Source organism: Polyodon spathula, chromosome 22 (assembly GCF_017654505.1).
Source record: "Polyodon spathula isolate WHYD16114869_AA chromosome 22, ASM1765450v1, whole genome shotgun sequence".
Classification (NCBI taxonomy): Eukaryota; Metazoa; Chordata; class Actinopteri; order Acipenseriformes; family Polyodontidae; genus Polyodon; species Polyodon spathula.
Genome location: NC_054555.1, coordinates 22997689 through 23017280, shown reverse-complemented (window position 1 = coordinate 23017280; position 19592 = coordinate 22997689). Strand labels below are relative to the sequence as shown.

At 37.9% G+C, this 19592-nt stretch overlaps 1 protein-coding gene and 1 pseudogene across 2 annotated transcripts in view; one reads left to right on the top strand and one right to left on the bottom strand.

The window, feature by feature from the left end:
* Nucleotides 1-5836: 5836 nt before the first annotated feature.
* On the bottom strand, nt 5837-8624 carry LOC121297035 (annotated as a pseudogene).
* A 2168-nt stretch (nt 8625-10792) lies between these two features.
* The window catches only part of LOC121296929 (rasGAP-activating-like protein 1), a 50984-nt gene continuing 42184 nt past the window's right edge, over nt 10793-19592 (top strand). For both annotated transcript variants that reach the window (XM_041222864.1, XM_041222863.1), the window contains exons 1-3: nt 10793-11349; nt 12705-12761; nt 18350-18463. In XM_041222864.1, the coding sequence (XP_041078798.1) occupies nt 11285-11349; nt 12705-12761; nt 18350-18463 (236 nt within the window). In that variant the 5' untranslated portion in view covers nt 10793-11284. The remainder of the gene's footprint in view (nt 11350-12704; nt 12762-18349; nt 18464-19592) is intronic.

Sequence of the window (19592 nt, the reverse complement as noted above, 5' to 3'; positions counted from 1 at the left end):
CATTCACAGTCAAACCCGCTTATAATCACTCCACTGATTATTACCACATTGACATTTCCCAGACAGAATAAATTGGGGACAACAAAACTGGGGAAACACCTCAAAGCGCTGTACATATAATAAGCACAAAATAAATAAATAAAATGCCTTGTCAAACAAATAGGTCTACAAGCTTGATGCTGACGCCAAGTCCCTGATATGTTTTGTCAGAGAATTCCTTAAACAAACTGGATAGCCAACAAAGTCTGGTTGAAGAGCAGTGCATGGGAAGTGGAACAGATGTAATATCTGAGTCATCCAGGATGACTAACAAAAAAGTAGACTGCGAGACACTGCAGCCTGAATATTCTGCTGTTCAGTGAGAGCCCAGGGAGAAAGCCTTTGCCTTCATTATAAAACACCTGCTTTGGGGACAGATAGTCTCTAGGCTGTTTCAGGTTTGCTGTGCACATGAAAAGGACTGGCCCAGCCCCCAGACAAAGGCTACAGCAATGCCTTTCAGTAGTAACTGGTACATACAGTGCACACTTTCAGCTCAACCTGAAACACCCTAAACAGATTCTTTTGATCTTTTGTCAACATCCTCAGCCATTGAGGGTTTAAAGAGTATACAAACAGCTTAAACTTTACCAGGTCCATGTTAAAGTAAATGTTCATTATTCAGTATAGAACTGGTTCTGAAGCAGTTGTTATTTGCAGGTACAGTCTTTTTCAAGACAGCATGACTTTTTTTTTTTTTTTTTAAAGCTGTTTTTGCTCTTGTGCAAAAAATGATCTTTTAAAAGATAAACGTCTGGTTTCACACAGCAAACTTGCACCCTAATCACACTTCCAACAATTAACAAGTGTGGAAAAAAAATTGCTCTTTAAAATAAACCACTGCTTTACTCTTTTCAATGCAATATTTAATTATAGTTTTGCTCAAGATTGAAACTGACCTGCCCCAGTGAGATGCAACTTGGGACTTAATTTTGCACAACAATGTAATCTGTGCGTCTGGTGCAAAGCACCTGTACAGCAGTATGTGCTATTTATTGCAGGTATTTATACAATTGGCGTCGGGTTTATTTATTGTACTGCCTATTGGGTAGACAAACCCGGACAACTTGTCAGGTGGGCATGCCTTCTACCAAATAACTGATTTAGCTGCCTTTATACATAATAATAACACCGTTTGTCTCAAAACGTATTCCTACTTTGATGTAGCAAATCCCTTATCAAGAAACGTATTTTATTTCCCGTATTCCTGTCTATGAATGAAGGATTAAATGTCTGCTTAACTCTGCTGGTTTCGATACAGTAGAATTACAAGCATTTACATGTTGTATATAGCTGTAATTAGCCTCGACATTATAGTGGCCGCATATGTATGAGGCAAATCCGTTACCAGTGTAAAATCTAATTATGATAAACTATTTTCTTTACAATCATTTTGATCCTAAGGATTTAAACCTTCACAGTCTATACAGCCGGCATGCCGGCTTCTGTGACAATCTGAACAGAACTCAGAAGGCGAGTGTATATCAGAAACTTAAAAAATAGCCCTAATACTACAGTATTCGCACAGCCGTAGACTGAACTTTAACGCAAATAATCACCATTTTATTTTTTTCGTTTAATAAAGAAAATACTAAAAGAAAAAAAAAAAAGAAAAAAACAATAGCATCATTAATTATTAAAAACACACCAAAAAAACTCAAACACACAAAAACAAACCAATAAACAAACCAAAAAAAATCCATAAATACGTCAGAATAATTATCACAGGAACTAGAAAAAAATAATACATGAGCTTTGGTACCAAGTATCATGTCATCTATACAAATAAAAAGCTTCGCTTCTTTAATTGCATTGCATATTGCATTGTATATAAGAAAACAACATTTGTTCCTCCGTGAGAGACATTACTTCACCTTGAAGAACAAGCGCACAAACATCCTGCACAACAAAATGGAATGGAAAATAAACACCCTTGCTTAGCTGCTGCCTTATTTTTCTCTGAAGTTCAGCGTTCCCTGTATTTGATTGCCACGGCTGCAAAATACAATCCTGGCGCTTCTTTTCGGCTGAACAGAAGAAGTTGGAGTGAGACAAGGTCTAAAGTGACATGCGCACTATTCAGTTAGGAGGTGATGAAATACTTACTATATGGATAGTACGGTTGCGACAGGTAGATTTACACACCCTCGACTTTCAAAGGCGAAATTTCGAGTTTTAAAGACGACATTTCTCGTATTTATTTATTTATTTATTTATTTATTTTATCGCATGGCACTAGGGCGCTTTCGTACACACCTTAAAGTCTTTGCGATATTTATTCAGTTAGTGGTTTTAAATTATTCAAGACTTAAAACTGCTTGTTGAACTCAGTTTTGAGCGGCTCAATGACCGTACCTCATGTTGATTTATCAGACCCCTTATGAAAGCTTCCCATAGTAAAAGTGTAGTAAACCACAGTGAAAACATGGTAAAACACAGGTAAGCTTTGTAAAGCCCAGTGGGGTATGATAAAGAATATTACAAAAACATGGCAAACCAGAGTAAACTATGGTAAATGCATGGTGTAACAAAGGGGAAAGCATGGTATACCGTGGTAAACTTTTATAAGGGACTGACCCCTTATCAGTTAAAGCTTTTGTGGCGGAATATAAACAGAATGATAGCAATCCACAAGACGGTGAATACTAAAAATGCGCTAAATAGTAATAATAATAATAATAATAATAATAATAATAATAATAATAATAATAATAATAATAATAATAATAATAATAAATTAGAGCTATCCGGAAGTATTTTTCATACATAAAAAAGTACACATCCATATGTGTGTGACTGTACAGAGGATATATTATGATGATTAATACTCCTACTGGTTTGGTGACAAACCAAGTGTTAACTTATTCTAAGAGATCTCTACATGTCCCACTGGGTTTCTTAAACGTGCAGTGGAATTAAAATCCCAGACTTGAACACGATTTGAATGCCTTCTTCAAGTTGTATCATAATTGGATAACCCATTCTCCTGAGATATAGATGTAACATACTGTACAAAAAGGTAGTCGGACAGAATGTATTCCCCCATATTATTGGTTATTGCTTCCTTGTTCAGCACATTGTTGTCTCTTATTGTTGTTTATAGGATAGGAATGTATTACATATGCCATTGTGAGAGGAGGGAGGTGACAGTGTCTGCATTGCCATGGGACTCCCCTCTCTCAATATGCCACTTCATTATCTGATTGTGGAAGGCCAAGTACAAGGTCCGAGCTTGCATCCTGCCTTGAAACAAAGCACAGCATTGCACAAGCTTCGAGTTTTCAATGCAAGGTGAAGTTTCATGATTGAAAAAAGTATGTGCACTTTTAGCAAGGTATTAAAATCTATTTTGACCACTGTGTGGCCACTTCTTAAAACCAACCCCAAGTCATTTCTAAAGATAGTATTTTTTTGAACCTACATTTGAATTATTAAAGACTGCAGTAAAAGCTTAAAATAGCCAAGGTCTAATTCCCCAATGACTGTAAATCTAATAACCCATTCCCTTTACCCTGCTTTGCTCTCATTCACAGGACCAGATTAAACAGCATATTGTGAAACGAATGGGCACAGTGTCCCACTGCATTTCAATCTGCTGTCATTTTTGTATAATTGTTGTTTTATGATTACTTTTCCATTGTTTGTGATGACCACAAATCTGTATTCCAAAAAGCAAACCAAACTGTCAGTCCTAATATTGCCCAGAAGTCCTCTGGAGTTTTGATGTGATGCAGCTAGGATTGTCAACTCTATTTCCAATTCCTTTTTAAAATCATTTCCCAATATCTACTGATATTTTAAAGACACAAATGTTGTGATTGTTCAGCTTCTTTCATTTGAAGACAATTTAATTGACAAACAGTGCCTTTAATTTAAATAATGTGTTGCCACTGTGAGCAGCTAATTGTAACACAATACTACAGTATATGTCAAAGAAGTAATCTATTGTCTGCCAACGTAAGGCTGCTTGCCTTGAGGTCACAATAACCTAGCACACAGTGCTATTATTGCAAGACAAAAGGTATAGTAAATAGGAAGATAGGATGTAGAAATCTCTTGGCAGCCATCAATCCCTAGGAATTAAAACAGGCAGCCTGAGCTATAAGCTTGTCATGTGATGCTGCTTTACTTTCCCAGCTAATCTAACTGTGATGTGGCTGATGCATAAATAAAAAAAATAAAAAAATAACTGGCAATTTGGCAATAACTAATGCATTAACCCCTGTTTATTTATATGCATTTATTATGCTTCTTGAAGAAACTGACTTTTTTAAAACAGGGGTGTCATAGATAATGAAACCAAATGCAAATAAATGTAAGAAATAAAAGCCCCCGCCCCAAGACTGGAGCAGTAATTCTCTACATCACTGAACAGAATGTAAACAGCTTTCACAACCAAATTAAATCTTGCCATAGCTCAGAACTCATTATCCAGCTGACCTGACTGTCAGCTCATCAGAAACTCCCCTGCCTGTAGCAGATCATTTTCTTTTGATACCAGTGATTTTCCATGTCCATTTATCGACACTAGTGATATCTTAAAGTGCCAGATGCTAGAAATGCTGTATTCATCTCAGCCTGTGTATGTATGTACTATATAATTACTCTTCAATGTCCTGTATTTCCTCAATTAGCTTTTTAGGGAATACAACCAAAAGGTGTGTCTGAAAATCAACAATGAAAATATTTATTCCATATGGTGTTTAAACATAATAGCCAACACAGATTACTAGGCCACATTTACTGTTGAGCATTACAATGAAGAAATTAACAAAAAACACGACAATTTAAAGTAAGCAACACAAACATTGCAGAAACCTTCATAGCCCTATATTAAATATGTGATCTGCTGTACACCATGTGAGAAACCTTCATAGCCCTATATTAAATATGTGATCTGCTGTACACCATGTGATTTGAGGGGAGACCTCAGATTAACAACAGCTATCCAACTAAATCAAACCATTTTATTTATAAAAATTGAGTAGATTTGTTTGCAAACTTGTGTGATCAGACACTGCATATTACATTACAAATAAAATCTGGCTGAATTAAAAATAATAGAACGCTCTATATATATATATATATATATATATATATATATATATATATATATATATATATATATCACATATTAATGGATTAATGGGTAAAAGTCACAGAAATGCATTCAAAGTATTAATATACAAGAGGCAGTGTCCTTCCTTGGTAAGGTTTTGGCTTTCTCGTGGCCTTGATTTGTACCCACTGACACTGTAGGCACAGATCTAACAAGTATGAAAGGAAGAGTCAGTCCACAGGGTAAAAGACAAAATTAAATACAACTACATTTTTTTTTTCAGAACAAAAGTCTGAGTACGTACTAAACCTGGCCAGTTCTTTCAAAGTAATAGTTTTTTGGCTCTGGAATGGATTTGAAAATGATTTGAGGACTGTCAGTAAGACCTTTGTTTAAGATCAACCCGTATAATAAATTGACCCAGTGGCAGCCTCAATCTGATTTTAAACAAGACAAGATCTAGTTTTACTTCCCCATTTCATAGTGCAAATGAAATAGTACCATTAATCTCATCCGTTGAAAGTCTCTTAGGCAGATGACTAAATGGTCAAGTATTTAATTGTATATAGTTATATACAACAACAACTTCCGAGAACATGTGAAACTAGAGTCCAGTGAAATCCTTCGATCCATGGACTAGACCCATCTCGATTGGTCTGCCTCTTTCAAACATTACAAGCCTGAGGAGTCACTTTCAGATCCAGAAAACTTTTTTTTTATTCAATAACTGTGTGGGATTTCAAAGATCCGGAGAGTCAGGAGGTTCAGTGCTTCAAAAGACATCCGGATTGAGATTCCTTCTGTTGCAGTTTTAGAATCAGTTCAAACAAGTTCATCTGTAACGTCAGCTCCTGAAACAAATATTAAAATAAAAAGGAGATGTAAAAATATAGAAATTAGCCACGCAACTTTAGCACAAGTAGCTAATGTGCTATTGAGCTTTGTGCGCTGTGCATATCAGGAACACAAGCAACACCTTACAGGTATCAATATCATAAAAAGGAACGGTAAGCCAATAGGTCACCAAGTCTATATATTATTACACTCAGGAGAACTGGTTCCCAAGTACCTTCATATTGTGGGAGTTAACAGAATATAGCCAGGGATCATGCAATTACTGAAAAGTGAGTGAAAATAATTTTACAGCTGTCTGAAAGTTGCAAGAATCTTCTCCGTACAATACTGTATCTTCTTCCTGACATTACAATTGTAGCCACTTTTTGAACGGCTTGTGCAATTCAAAGTTAAATATCCCCGCGTATGTCTGTTCTTAAGTGTTACTAAATATTTGAATTAAATACCCATACGGTGTTTCAGCTGCAGAATCGTAAAAATGAATAAGTTATAAGCACTTCCTTCTTCAACCACCAGACCCGCAGTTTATGCGGTATATTGAAATCAATACAATGTAGCCGACAATTTAGTCTGGACTTTGTAATAAAATCAAAGTAATTGTGAAAGAACGTATTCTATACACCTGTCGAGTACTGAAACACTAATGAAATTCATTCTACACATCATATATTATTATTATTATTATTGATTTTATTAGCAGTTGTCACAAAATATACAGATTGAGTCACAATACCGTGTAATATAGTTACGCTATTTTGATCCTCTGAAATCAGCTCGCAAGTTTGTAACTGTCCCCCTGCACTCCTCAGCTAGAAAGACTGAGCTACTCTGAGTGTGTACAGGTGTAAATAAATAAATCAATATAGCTATATAACAATCTTTTCATCCATCATCCTTTGTTCATCGTTAACATGCAGTTCCAGAGCCTATTACAGAGAAAACAAATAAAGTCAGCAGTCTAAACCTGGGCTGTATTCTAAAGCACTAGGAAGCAAGGTAAAATACAAGGACTGCAACACAGTTGTCCACATTGCATGTTAATGAACAGGCAACTGCTGTGCATTATATGAAGCATAGAGTAGTTACTGTTAAAATTAGTGGAAGCAAAGATTCATCTAATTTTGATAATGAGCATTATACATCATGGAACACAGTACGATAGCAGAGTTGACAACGTTCATATTACCTATTACATGTTGTCGCTACTCTTCATTCTTTATGTACGAACTGTAGAAACTGGACAAAGGTGGTTTTTGACTGTAGAAAGCAGGCAACTGAAATTGCAGCCACTCAAAGAAAGCTTTACCTCTAGCTCCCTCTGCTGGGCTGCTCTGAGAACAGGCAGGTTGTGTGTTTTTCACGACTGCAGGGCTTCCTTGTGTTTCCGAACCAGTTCTTGCTTGAGTCCTTCAAGAAAGAAAGATTTTACATTTTGTGTATACGCCAGTCCTTCCCCCCACTCAAGACCAAATATCTTCCTCTTATGATGCGAATGTCCAATAGTTTAATCTCTATAACTATCAGAGGAATTGAGATATAGTTATTGTTTTAAATTGGAGCAACAGAACTAAGAAATACATAATAACAATCATCATTACAAATTTATACAAAGTAAGAAAGAACAACAGTTTTTTGGAAGCATTTGAAAACATTGGACGCTTCAGATTCCTCTATGACTTCTCTGTCTAGGGGGATCTAAAGGCAGAACAATAGTCTGTCTGTGAAAATGGACCTTGACTTATATTGTACACTAGGCAGATCACAGAGCTAGACAGTGATGGGATGGCTATTTGATCAACGTGGTCTTACACCACAGTAAACTAAGGTTAAAAAAGGATTTGGAGAAAATGTGATTACTGTTTTTTCTGTTCATCAATGTGTTGTACATGGCTTAAAACCAACAACTTTTGACTTCATTCTGACATAAGACCATCCGTATTATTATTATTATTATTATTATTATTATTAGCTCCTAGACTGACTAAGCCCTTCTCGTCTTTGCTGGTCCTACCTCTGTGCTCGCCATGCAGTTTTTGTCTCTGGTTGTACAGGTTTTTCTCTGTCATCTGTTGGATATCCAGCAGACCATGGGCAATCTCAAACACTGTCCCATCAATCAGTGCCAATGCCAGATCACTTAGCATGGTGTACGACAGACATTGATGGATTGAACTGAAGGGAGAAAAAAAAAAAAAAAAAAACAGCAATTTAAAAACACTTACTGAGATCATTTTTTGTGTTTTTTTAAGTTTTTTTTTTTTTTAATACATGACCATAGCAATTTTACTTGTATTATTTTTAATTCATGCCATTTGTAAACATGGTCTACTCCTCCTACCAAAACTGTAGTTCTGAACTTCTAACAATCCTTGGGATAGCTTTCAATTCTAAGCACAGTACATAAATTAATGGTCATTAGAAACAGTTGTGTTACCTACAAGGGCAGTGATTCTGCAATATTTGGGACATTTACCAATTAACATGCATAATAGATCAATTTACTTTTTATCTAATTTATGTTCCACAATAAACATCTAACTATCAAAAAATTCCCTATATGATGTTGACAGATGCAGTGGCCACCACAGTGCAAAGTTAGCACATCTTAGTGGTACTGACTTCTTGGTCAAACACCATGCCTAGCGAATGTAAGTTTACCTGGGATCTCCATGGTTAATACTATTGAAGCACAGTTACCCTTTGCAAATACACTGTGGTAAGAGAGTTTGCAGCACTGAACATATGCCTTGTTCACGTGGGTTTAGTTAGTGACAATCATTATGTGTTACAACAAGCAGTCGATCACCAAGTCTTTATTTATCAATTCTTGACAAGTGGAAAATCAACTGAAATGCTAAATGGGTAATTTCAACCAGTCAAAGTGTTGCTTTATATTGTTGAGTATTAACAAGTCACAACATTGGCCCTTAGCATTTTAAATGCTTTTAAATAGAGTGTTTAGTAATGTTATTATCTTAATTCCTGTAAAGCTTTGTCAGCACAACAATACCTTTAAAGCTGAAATGACCTTGTTCAGTATAAACAATCTTTGACCATCACCATGGTCTGTTTTATGAGCACAAGAGATTAAATGCGCCTGTAGAACAAGGCTTTTCAAACTTGGTCCTGGGGACCCCCTGTGGCTGCAGGTTTTCATTCCAACCAAGATCTCAATTACTTAACTAGACCCTTAATTGGACTGATAATTTGCTTAATTAGACCTTTTTTTTTTTGTTTACTTGTTTTCAGCTCTTAAACAGTTGCAGTTCAAGTTACTTATCAAATGTTACAACTAACTTGAAAAATGCAACTGTTTAAGAGCTGAAAACAAGTAAAAAAAAAAAAAAAAAAAAAAAAGAGCTACAGGCTTTTCTGGCCAAGACTGGTCAAAGTGTGTATGTGACAACAATATCCCAAGCACTCCACAAATCTGGCCTGTATGGTAGGGTGGCAAGAAGGAAGCCATTACTCAAGAAAGCCCACCTTGACTCCTGTTTGAAGTATACAAAAAAAAAAAAAAACACTCAGGAGATTCTGTAGCCATGTAGCAAAAAGTTTTGTGGTCTGACAAAACTAAAATGGAACTTTTTGGCCTAAATGCAAGGCATTATGTTTGGCGCAAACCCAACACAGCGCATCATCCAAAGAACACCATCCCTACTGTGAAGCATGGGGGTGGCAGCATCATGTTATGGGGATGTTTCTCATCAGCAGGGACTGGGGCACTTGTCAGGATAGAAGGGATAATTAATGGAGCAAAGTACAGAGAAGTCCTTGAGGAAAACTTGCTGCCCTCTGCAAGAAAGCTGAAACTGGGATGGAAGTTCACCTTTCAGCATGACAATGACCCAAAGCACACAACTAAAGCTACACTGCAGTGGCTAAGGAACAAAAAGGTAAATGTCCTTGAGTGGCCCAGTCAGAGCCCCGACCTAAATCCAACTGAAAATTTGTGGCATGACTTGAAGGTTGCTGTCCGTCAACGCTCCCCAAGGAACTTGACAGAGCTTCAACAGTTTTGTAAAGAAGAATGGTCAAATATTGTCAAATCTAGGTGTGCTGTAATTGCTGCCAAAGGTGCTTCCACCAAGTATTAACTCAGGGGGTGGTGACTTATTCAATTATGATCTTTCGGTTTTGTATTTTTAATACATCATTTTTTTTCTCAACAAAAACTTTTTTCTCCTTAACAGTGTGGAATATGGTGTGCAGATAAGTGGGAGCCTCTTGCCGGGTGTCATTGTAAATGTGATAAATCACTTTTCTCCCTTGCTGACATACAGTATTTGATACAATCAACTACCAAAACCAGACCTATATATGTTTACTGTAAATGTTAGCTGTCCCTGAATGTATAATTTGATAACCTTCTGACATTGTAGTTGTAGAAAATAAAGTCAATTTACAGTTAAAATTTTTTAGTTATTAATAATATTTTGTCTTAATAAAAAATATGGTTAGTGTGCCACGTATTTTCACTTAGAGTGACGGCCCATACCGTTACTATTTACTGGGACACAACAGGCTACTACAGAACTGAGAAAGTATTAGTCAAAAACACTGAACCTAATGTAACCACACTCGCTTTTTAAACAGCAAGTTCCTATAGGAGAACGTTATTTCAACGTGTGACATATGAAACAACACACTTTTCTGTGGCGGACCCCTTGATTTAATCATAACTGCACAGCGGACGAGTAATGAACTGTATTCATACTAGCTAATACACCCTGAAACAGCTTTCCACGCTCTGCTCTGAAGGGGGCAGAAAAACCCCAACAATGAATTGAAGCTCCTTCACATTTCTTGCAGTCTCGGTTATGTGAAGCTACACTCATTGTTACCTGTCATTTCATCAGATTCTCTCCAGCAGAGGCCGTTTACATCTCTTGACAGGGACTTGCACCAAATCACCCTGCATAATGTCGATAGCCCAGTCTGCTAAATCTTCACCACGTGCACAAAAGTGCAATTTTCAAGAAACCCGTGGCTCTTTCAACAAGTCCATGGCTGTCTTGCGTTGGTAACTGGTGTCAGGTTTGGATTGAGGATTGAGAGCTCTTGCGCCTTTTCTCACTACATTATAACACTTTTTTTTTTTTTTTTAATTGATTTTGAAAGAAGGGAAAAATCCGATTTTTTTTTTTTTTTTTTAACTGAGCCAAGACGTCAAAAGAGCAGTATGTCTCCGTGTGCAGCTCACCATCATAATGGCCAACTAGCAGTGCAGCATCAGCTGGATTAACGCTGAGAAATTTCGATGTCAGTACGACTTCATTACATTAAAAGAAAGTGCATTCATCGAACAAAAAGAAGTTGAAAAAAATCATAATGTCCAAAAACACTTCTTTGTATTTTCGAATTGTAGAAGGAAGAAATCTACCTGCTAAAGACGTGTAAGTTTTGTTTTAAAATCTTTTTTTTAGAAACGTAGTTATAGTCTACATCCAGCCGCCTTTTATATAAATCTATTGAAACGATTTCCCCGTTATTTCAAAATGCAATATTTAAAAAGTCAGATATTAGAACTTTGAAAATATGTTGATTTTATTTTGAATATGTGAAGTAAGGTTTAGGTTAAGTTCACAACAGATTAATTTATACTTTTAAGAAACTGATTGCCGTCAATGCGTACAGTGTATTGCATACTTTGTGCCTATCTAGTATGCATGAATTTTACAGACTATTCAACAGTTAGCAACAGGTTTCCAGTTAGCTAAATATAACGATAAAACAAAAAAAAAACAAAAACTGTAGCGCTTAAATGCTGCCATGTTTGCAAAACGAAGATGTTGAAATATTATGTATTATGATTTTAAATTGTTTTTGTTGTCTCGTCTGTGGTAATGTAAAATCATACAATGAAGCGCAGTGAACCATAGTATGTAATTTGAACTCACAGTACATTACAGAAAGCTAGGGGTCGTGGATTGAAAAATACGTTTATTCACAGGAGCACAGTAAGTGCATACTGTTGAAGCGCAGTTACCCTTTGCAAATGCACCGTGGTAAGAGTGTTTGCAGCATTGAGGAACATATACCTTGTTCATGTGGCTTTAGTTAGTGGCAATCATTATGTCGTGAATAGCAGTCGATCACAAAGCCTTATTTATCAGTTCTTCACAAGTGGGGAATCAGAGCAGGTACATGTAAAAACCCCAAGCGATGTGAAGTTTCGAGTTGCCTTTACAAAACCCAAAGCAATGAGTGTGTTTTCTGTAAACACCATTGTCTATCTTCTAAACGATGGGGATGCAATAGGTAAAGCTGACCTCAATGTGTTTATTCTAAAATAGGAATTCTGATAACTGGCTAACACAACAGACTCCAATTTGTTTACATTCTCTGCAGGTACATCTGTGTGCACACAAACTGCATGCCTATTGCAGACTTCTAGTCCTCAAATATCCCTTTGTCGTATTATCAAGGCTTGTCCCTTAGTTCAATATACTTGAATCCCCAAAATCACAGATTCCTATCTGCATTATTTTCAGGGCATGGGGTTTTCACAGAACTTTTGCAAATGCATAAAGACTTATTCAAATAACTTGTGAATAGTCTTAAGCATGGAGACTGTAGCTGTACAATGAATGCATGCAAAAGCATAGGATGACTCTACGTCTTCAGAGGGTCTAAGCTGTCTCAATCCCCTGCAGTGCAATAGGTATGTGCACACAGTGAGGCTGCATTATGAGATATGTGCAACTCACATTAACAATGGCTTGTGTTTGTGTCTTTTTCATGGTGGCAGCTCTGGTACTAGTGATCCTTACTGCATAGTGAAAGTGGATAATGAAGTTGTGGCCAGGTAAGTCTTTATTTTCTTCTTTCATTTGAACTGTTATTGCATGTCTTTGTGTTTGTGAAAGTTTTAGGTTGCAATGCCCTGGACACTGTATTCCTGTGTGTATTTACACAGGCATTTGAATGGGTTTAAAATGACAAACAAAGCTACTTTCTCTTTAATGCAATTTTATGGAAGCCACGTGCTGTGTTCGCGGTCGCCGGTTTGCCTCCAGCCTCCGCCCTATTACACTGCACAAATAAACACAATGAAACAACGTTGCTTTCTGTACTGTTAACTCTGTTTGTTTACAGGGAATCGAATCCTGGTGAGCTGTGCGTGGAAGTTGTATAGGCTTCGCAGAAGTCGTTACAGCTGCAATCTGGCAGCTATTTGAACCTGTTTACAGAAAAATCACATTTCCATTTTTCACAAAGTGGGAGTCTTCAAAGCACATTAGTCTAACACCTAGAGCTTATTGTTAGTGTTTTTTTTCCTAAAGAAATTAATAGAGTCGACATGGTTTCCAGCCCATTAAAAAACTACCTTATCTACCACTTGTAATTGTCCCTTGAAGGGATGGAAATCCACTGTTACAGGGGTATAATGTTGTACATGTTACGCACATCACTTTAGATAGATGTGGAAAAACAGTATCCAGTAGTCTGGCCATTTCATTAGGCGCTGTCTACATGATTTAGCAGTGCTCTGGTGTGGAGCATGTTCTCCTGGTATACCTTGGGTTCCTTCAATTCTCCAGAAGGCTGAGCAATGGCCCCTTTTAAGACGATAATGCACCCATTCACCAGACCAGAACTGTGTATGAATGGTTTGAGAACTCAATGCACTGAATTTGAATGATGGAGTCATAATCACACTCCTCTTCCTACCTCTCTGCAGTAATTACATGAAATATTAACAATGGATTGGCACGTATCCAGCAGGTTGTGGAGTCTGCGCCACATTGTGTCAAGGCTGTGATCAGGGCAAGCAGTGGCCCAAACCGATGATAGCAGGTTCTAATAAATTGTTGGAAAGCAGTGTTGACCTGATCATTTTGGGGTTGTGATTGTGATCCCCACTTGAGATAGAGTAAGCTGAATTTAAAGTGGATCAATATGGGGTTAAGGAGTGACCTGTAGTTTAGATCTGAATTTTAGATCCACTGTGCCAACAGGTCAGTTCATTTCATTCCATTCAGCTCTGCATTGCTTCCCAATCTAGTTTTATTTTGGGTTGTCCCAGTCGCTCTGTACTCTGGTACTGATTGGCGGGAGAAGATAATTGAAGCGTAATCCCGCAAGACTAGCACATGTGCTTTTATGTGGGACTATTACAAAAAAACAGTAGAAGAGAAAGAAAAAAGAAAATCTAAATCACAATTTACCATGTATAGCATGTTAAGCAGATTCAAATAAACTTTAGCCTGACCCAGGTGCATGGACTAAGGTGGTGGCATGCTGGTGTGGTGGTTAGTAGTGCTGCTGCCTCACAGCGCCAGGGTCATGGGTTTGAGTCCAGCCTAGGGGTGTGTCTGTGTGGAGTTTGCATTTTCTCGCCTGGTCTGCATCTAAATTGATGTGCAGTCTTGCTAGGTTAGGCTCCAGCTCACTGTGACCCTCTAAAAGGATTTAGCGGAATGGATGGATTCATAACCTTAAATATTAAAATTCAACAGTATTATATCCGAAAGGCTTGTATGTGTCTAAAGTTTTGTTTTTGTTTTTTTCTATTGAGAATTTTGCTTCGTAATTGAAAATGTTTTCTTTAGAAAGCTATAGAGGTGTTGCCCCCAATTTCAGAAGCAGTGCCCTTGGCAGCCCTGGAGGAGTTGTGCGAATTGCCTGGTAGAATGCTGCTGCCGAGTGGCTTGCTGGCTTTGCTGCACCTGTTTCCTGTGGCCCCTGTGATCTGAATGTCTGTGCTAAGCCTGCCTCCATCACAGGAACAGCAGAGTGGGCTTGCTTTGAGAACCCGATCCAGTGCTGCCCTTTCAGGCCTGAGCAAGTAACCATAGCAAAGTGCATAAATTAATACAGCAGGAGAAAGCTGAGTGAATCTGCACACTTCCATCTATGACGTGTGCTGCTCTCTCTCTCTCTCTCTCTCTCTCTCTCTCTCTCTCTCTCTCTCTCTCTCTCTCTCTCTCTCTCTAATAGTCAAACTAAGGGACTAACTGAAGCCTTCATTAATAATCAATGGTCATGTGCCTAGGGGTAATAGTTCACAAGAAGCTACAATTTCCCCAAAAGTTAATGAGTAACTAGGTTCAGAATGTGTCTTTAATTATTTTTTTTTACATTTATTATTGTATGGTGTTTGCAAGCATTCTGAGTGGTTCTGGGTCCTGGGGCTCCAATATTGAATAAGTAACATTCAAAAGTTTGCATCCAACAAACAGATGCATAAGTCTGACAAAATAGATAGAAAGCAGGTAGAAATAAACTCTCGCTCTATAATCCTGGAGGAAAAAACCTCCAAAAGCCATTCATGCAAAAACATAAAAAAACCAAATGTTCGGGACAAAGTGCAAGTACAGTGCAAAGTGCAAGTAAGTGCAAAGTGCAAGTAAGTGCAAAGTGCAAGTAAGTGCAGGCATTTCAATAACATCCTTGACAATCCACAGTGCCATGAGATTGAACCAAACATCACAATTTAATAGTCCAGGCAATTAATGCACGTGCAGCGCCCCAGCTAAAAATAATGGGGGATTAGTTAATGCACCTGAAATCGTAGCATTTTAGACACTTACAATGCTGAAATAGTCAGAACTGAGGAGAACAAAAGTAAATCCCAGCCAATAATACCTACAGGTATACAGCAGTGTGCACATTTACTAGAACACCTCAAGAGTGGTTATTTATATCCTTTATATACCTGCCTGCATGAAAACCTCTGGGTGTGAGAATTTCAATTTCCGCTCAGTAATCAGTGATATAGAAACAAGAGGCACTCGTGTGTGAAAATGATAGACCACTACCGTCAGAAAGACACTGGGCAAAAACGGGATTCATGGCAGAGTAGCAAGGTGGAAACCACTGCTCACTAAGAAGAACATGAATGCTCGTCACAAGTTTGCCAAAAAGCACCTGGATGATGCTCAAGAGTTCTGTAAAAGTATTCTATTGACAGATGAGTCAAAAGTGGAACTTTTTGGCCAACATGGGCCCTGTTATGTCTTGCGATAACCAAACACTGAATTTCACATTAAGAACCTAATACCAATGGTCAAGCATGGCGGTGGTAGTGTCATGATTTGGGGATGCTTTGCTGCATCAGGATCTGGACGACTTGAACCATGAATTCTGCTCTGTATCAGAGAATTCTACAGGAGAATGTCAGGCCATCTGTTCATGAGCTGAAGCTGAAGCGCAGCTGGGTCTTGCAGCAAGACAATGATCTGAAACAAGCAAGTCTACATCAGAATGGTTGAAGAACAAGAAATTTAAAATTTTGGAATGGCCTAGTCAAAGTGCAGACCTAATCCCCATTGAGATGTTGTGGCAGGACCTGAAACGAGCAGTTTATGCTCAAAAACCCACAAATGTCACTGAGTTGAACCATTCCCAAATGCGCTCCACCACCTGAGGGTGGAGCCGCCACTCCGACGGATGCAGGCCCTCCCTCGAGAGGCGGTCCGCTGCCCGATTCTCCACACCCGGAACATGCGTCACCCAAAGGGACAGCAGATTCTGTTGTGCCCATAATTTTCTTCAATAAGTAAATGAAATAAGTATCAAAACTTTGTGTTATTTGTTCACTCAGGGTCCCTTTTATCTAATATTCAGTATCAAAAATATGCAAAAGTGCAGAAAATGCAATGCAATTCAGTTGATTAGGTGGTAGTTCTATTGGCATGTTCATGAGAGTTCTATTACACTGTGTATAAATCAATTTGATCAACCCGTTTCTGGCTGGGCAAACTACATTGGATTTTATTCAGCATTTTACATGGGAATCACCTTGGATTGCATGTAGGTATAATCCCAGGATAACCAGGGATAGAAACTAGGAATCCAATTGTGTCTTATCCCAGCAGGGCATCAGTTGATCAAATTCCCTAGCTGTGTAGCATTGGATAGATATACTGTAGGTATGTGAACTACAGAGTACGTATAACTTTGTCTTTTGTGGTCAATGTTGTTTTTACACATTTCAGCAGCCTAGTATTTTTAAACCAATGTGAAAACGCTGTTGGTTTCCTACAGACAAATATTGTTGGTGTCATACGAGCCCCTCAGATAAACACATAGGGTTTGGGGATAGTCTGTATTCTGTGAAAATGCACTTTGCTTTTTTATGTATTAGCCCATCCACTTGAGAATAAGGTCCAATGGTTGAATTTAAGTGCAAATGCGTGGCATGATTAAGATGTTTGTAAATCTGTGTTACTTGAACCAGCATGGCAGGTTTTGGTAGTAACATTAACCATAGTAAATCATTGTTGTGGGGCTTCTAATAGATTTTCACGTTTCTCTTCCATGCCTTTAGAAAAGGTCCTGCGATTTATAATAACCTGACGATTATAATCTGGGCAATTATATCTTGTTGTTGATTCCTATTACATGGACGGGACCATGCACACTTTGAATAGCATCTGTTCTGCAGAGAATATCATTATCCCATGCTGGGGATGAAATCACCTGGGAAGAGGATATAGTGGAGGCACACTTCACATGTTCCCATTAGACTTCTTTGCAACATTTATAGTTAAACGTTTTGGATTTCATAGGGAAAAAAATCATTTCCAAGTATAGTTTATTGAATAATTAACTGTTTAAGGATATACACAATACATTAACAAATAAGTTATTTCTTAGTACAACATTCATTCTAAAATATCTAGTGTGCAACAAAGAGCAAACACCTTCAAATGCCATTTCTTTATTTTTTAAACATGTTTAATACTGTTCTACGGATTTTTCAATCAACATCGGAATAAATCCCCCTAAATGACTGCAAATACCATCAAATAATATCGGACATGTAAGAAACAACTTGCCATGCTTAATTACTGTCTCATCAATAACCATTTACCTGCCATCAGGGTATTTACTGTGTAGTGGCAGTAATACGCTTACTCGACGAGGGAGAATCTCTTGTGCCCAATTGGCTTGAGGTCATTTCACTTCAGGGAATTGATTTTGACTGCAGAACTGTTGAAGGTTTATGATGAATGATGAATAAAGTTTGATGTACGAACATTTTGTCGAATACTGTAGGTTGCTGCTTGTAATGAATCCTGTATTTGATCATCTAAACTGCTTGGAATTTTTAAAAAAAAAACGTCTATTAATGTTTTATAATGTCACTGACATGGTAATGAATTGCAGCCGCAACCTCACTTTTGTCTATCTAAAACTGCACTCCCCACAATGACTTCACAATCATGTGACGTGCGATTAGTCCTCGACCTGTTTTTGAGGTCGGCTGTCACTTTTTTGTCCAACTAGATGACTATTCTGTTCTACTCATGGCATAAAATAATGAAGGTCATAATGCATTATAAAAAACTGTTCTAGAAATGTAATGTGCCAAAACAAGTTCATCCAGCTTGCACTTTGCCAGTGTATATACATGTAATAATGTTATTGCTTCTTTCCCTATCCCAGGACAGCGACCGTGTGGAAGAATCTGAACCCGTTTTGGGGAGAGGAGTACACCCTCCACCTGCCTATGGGGTTCCACACCCTGTCTTTCTATGTCATGGATGAGGATACAATTGGGTAAGGGACCCCAAATGATCTTCAATGCAGGGATGGAAATAAGACTCTGATTGCACAGCAGCTTCACCCATTCCAGGTTTTAATACATGTTTGATTAGCCACAGTGTGTAGGTAGCAAGCTGTGAAACACAGCAAAAGATATGTTGTAGACACCTTGGTGAAAATCAACCTTCATAACCCCCCTCCGTCCCTCTCGGCAGGGAGGGCTGCTTTGTGTTGCAGTGTTTGCAGGTCCCATCTGTGATCTTTAAGGTAATGATCCTTGCGGATTGCCTGTCTATATGACTGGAAATCACTGTTGACTGTGAACGGATTGAGACTTATACTCCCCAGCTCATTGCACTTACCATCAGCCTAAGATGACTTGGCATATATCAGTGGGAGGCCTTTGAATTTCACTGGATAGAAATGAATTCATGCGTAATAGCCAGGTGGTTATACATGGTAATATTATAGCCCAGTGCTTATTGAGATCCAGCAGTATTTCTTATTAAGAAACAGATACAGTTTGTTTTCTATGCAGTTCTTGATAAGACTGTAGAATAATGGATGCTAACCCATAATAATAAAATTGTTCTTATGTATATATTGATACTGTAGCCCAAACAAGTGCCAAAACACATTTTCATGGTGAAATGCGGGGAGTAATAAATGTTATAAAACTAGCAAGCACAATAAACGAACTATTCAGAACTACTCAGGTTGTCTCTTATCAGTATTTGACCCTTTAAACTGTTTTATTCCTCTGAGAAGATGTGCCAGGATTGTACAATGTAAGAAAGTGACTTTTAGTTTCTGGTATTTAAATTGCCTGCAGCTCACAGAATAATCCCTAGATTTCCCATGCCATGCACACTACACGAGTCTCAAATGCCTCTTCTAAAACATGACACCTGGATCTACATTATGTCAGAGTAATCTCTCTTTGCAGGTCTTGCTTTCAGGTGGTGTTGCACTTTCTTGGTTGTTTCACCTGGAGAGTGAAACTATCCCATCTCTTTAGGGCTTTCTTTCATGGCTAGCTGCTTCCACTAAATGACTGATATACTTTGCAGCCAGTAAAGACACTGCTGAGATGAAATAGCCCATGCTGTGCAAATTTTCTGGAAGGATAGCTGAGCAAACTGAT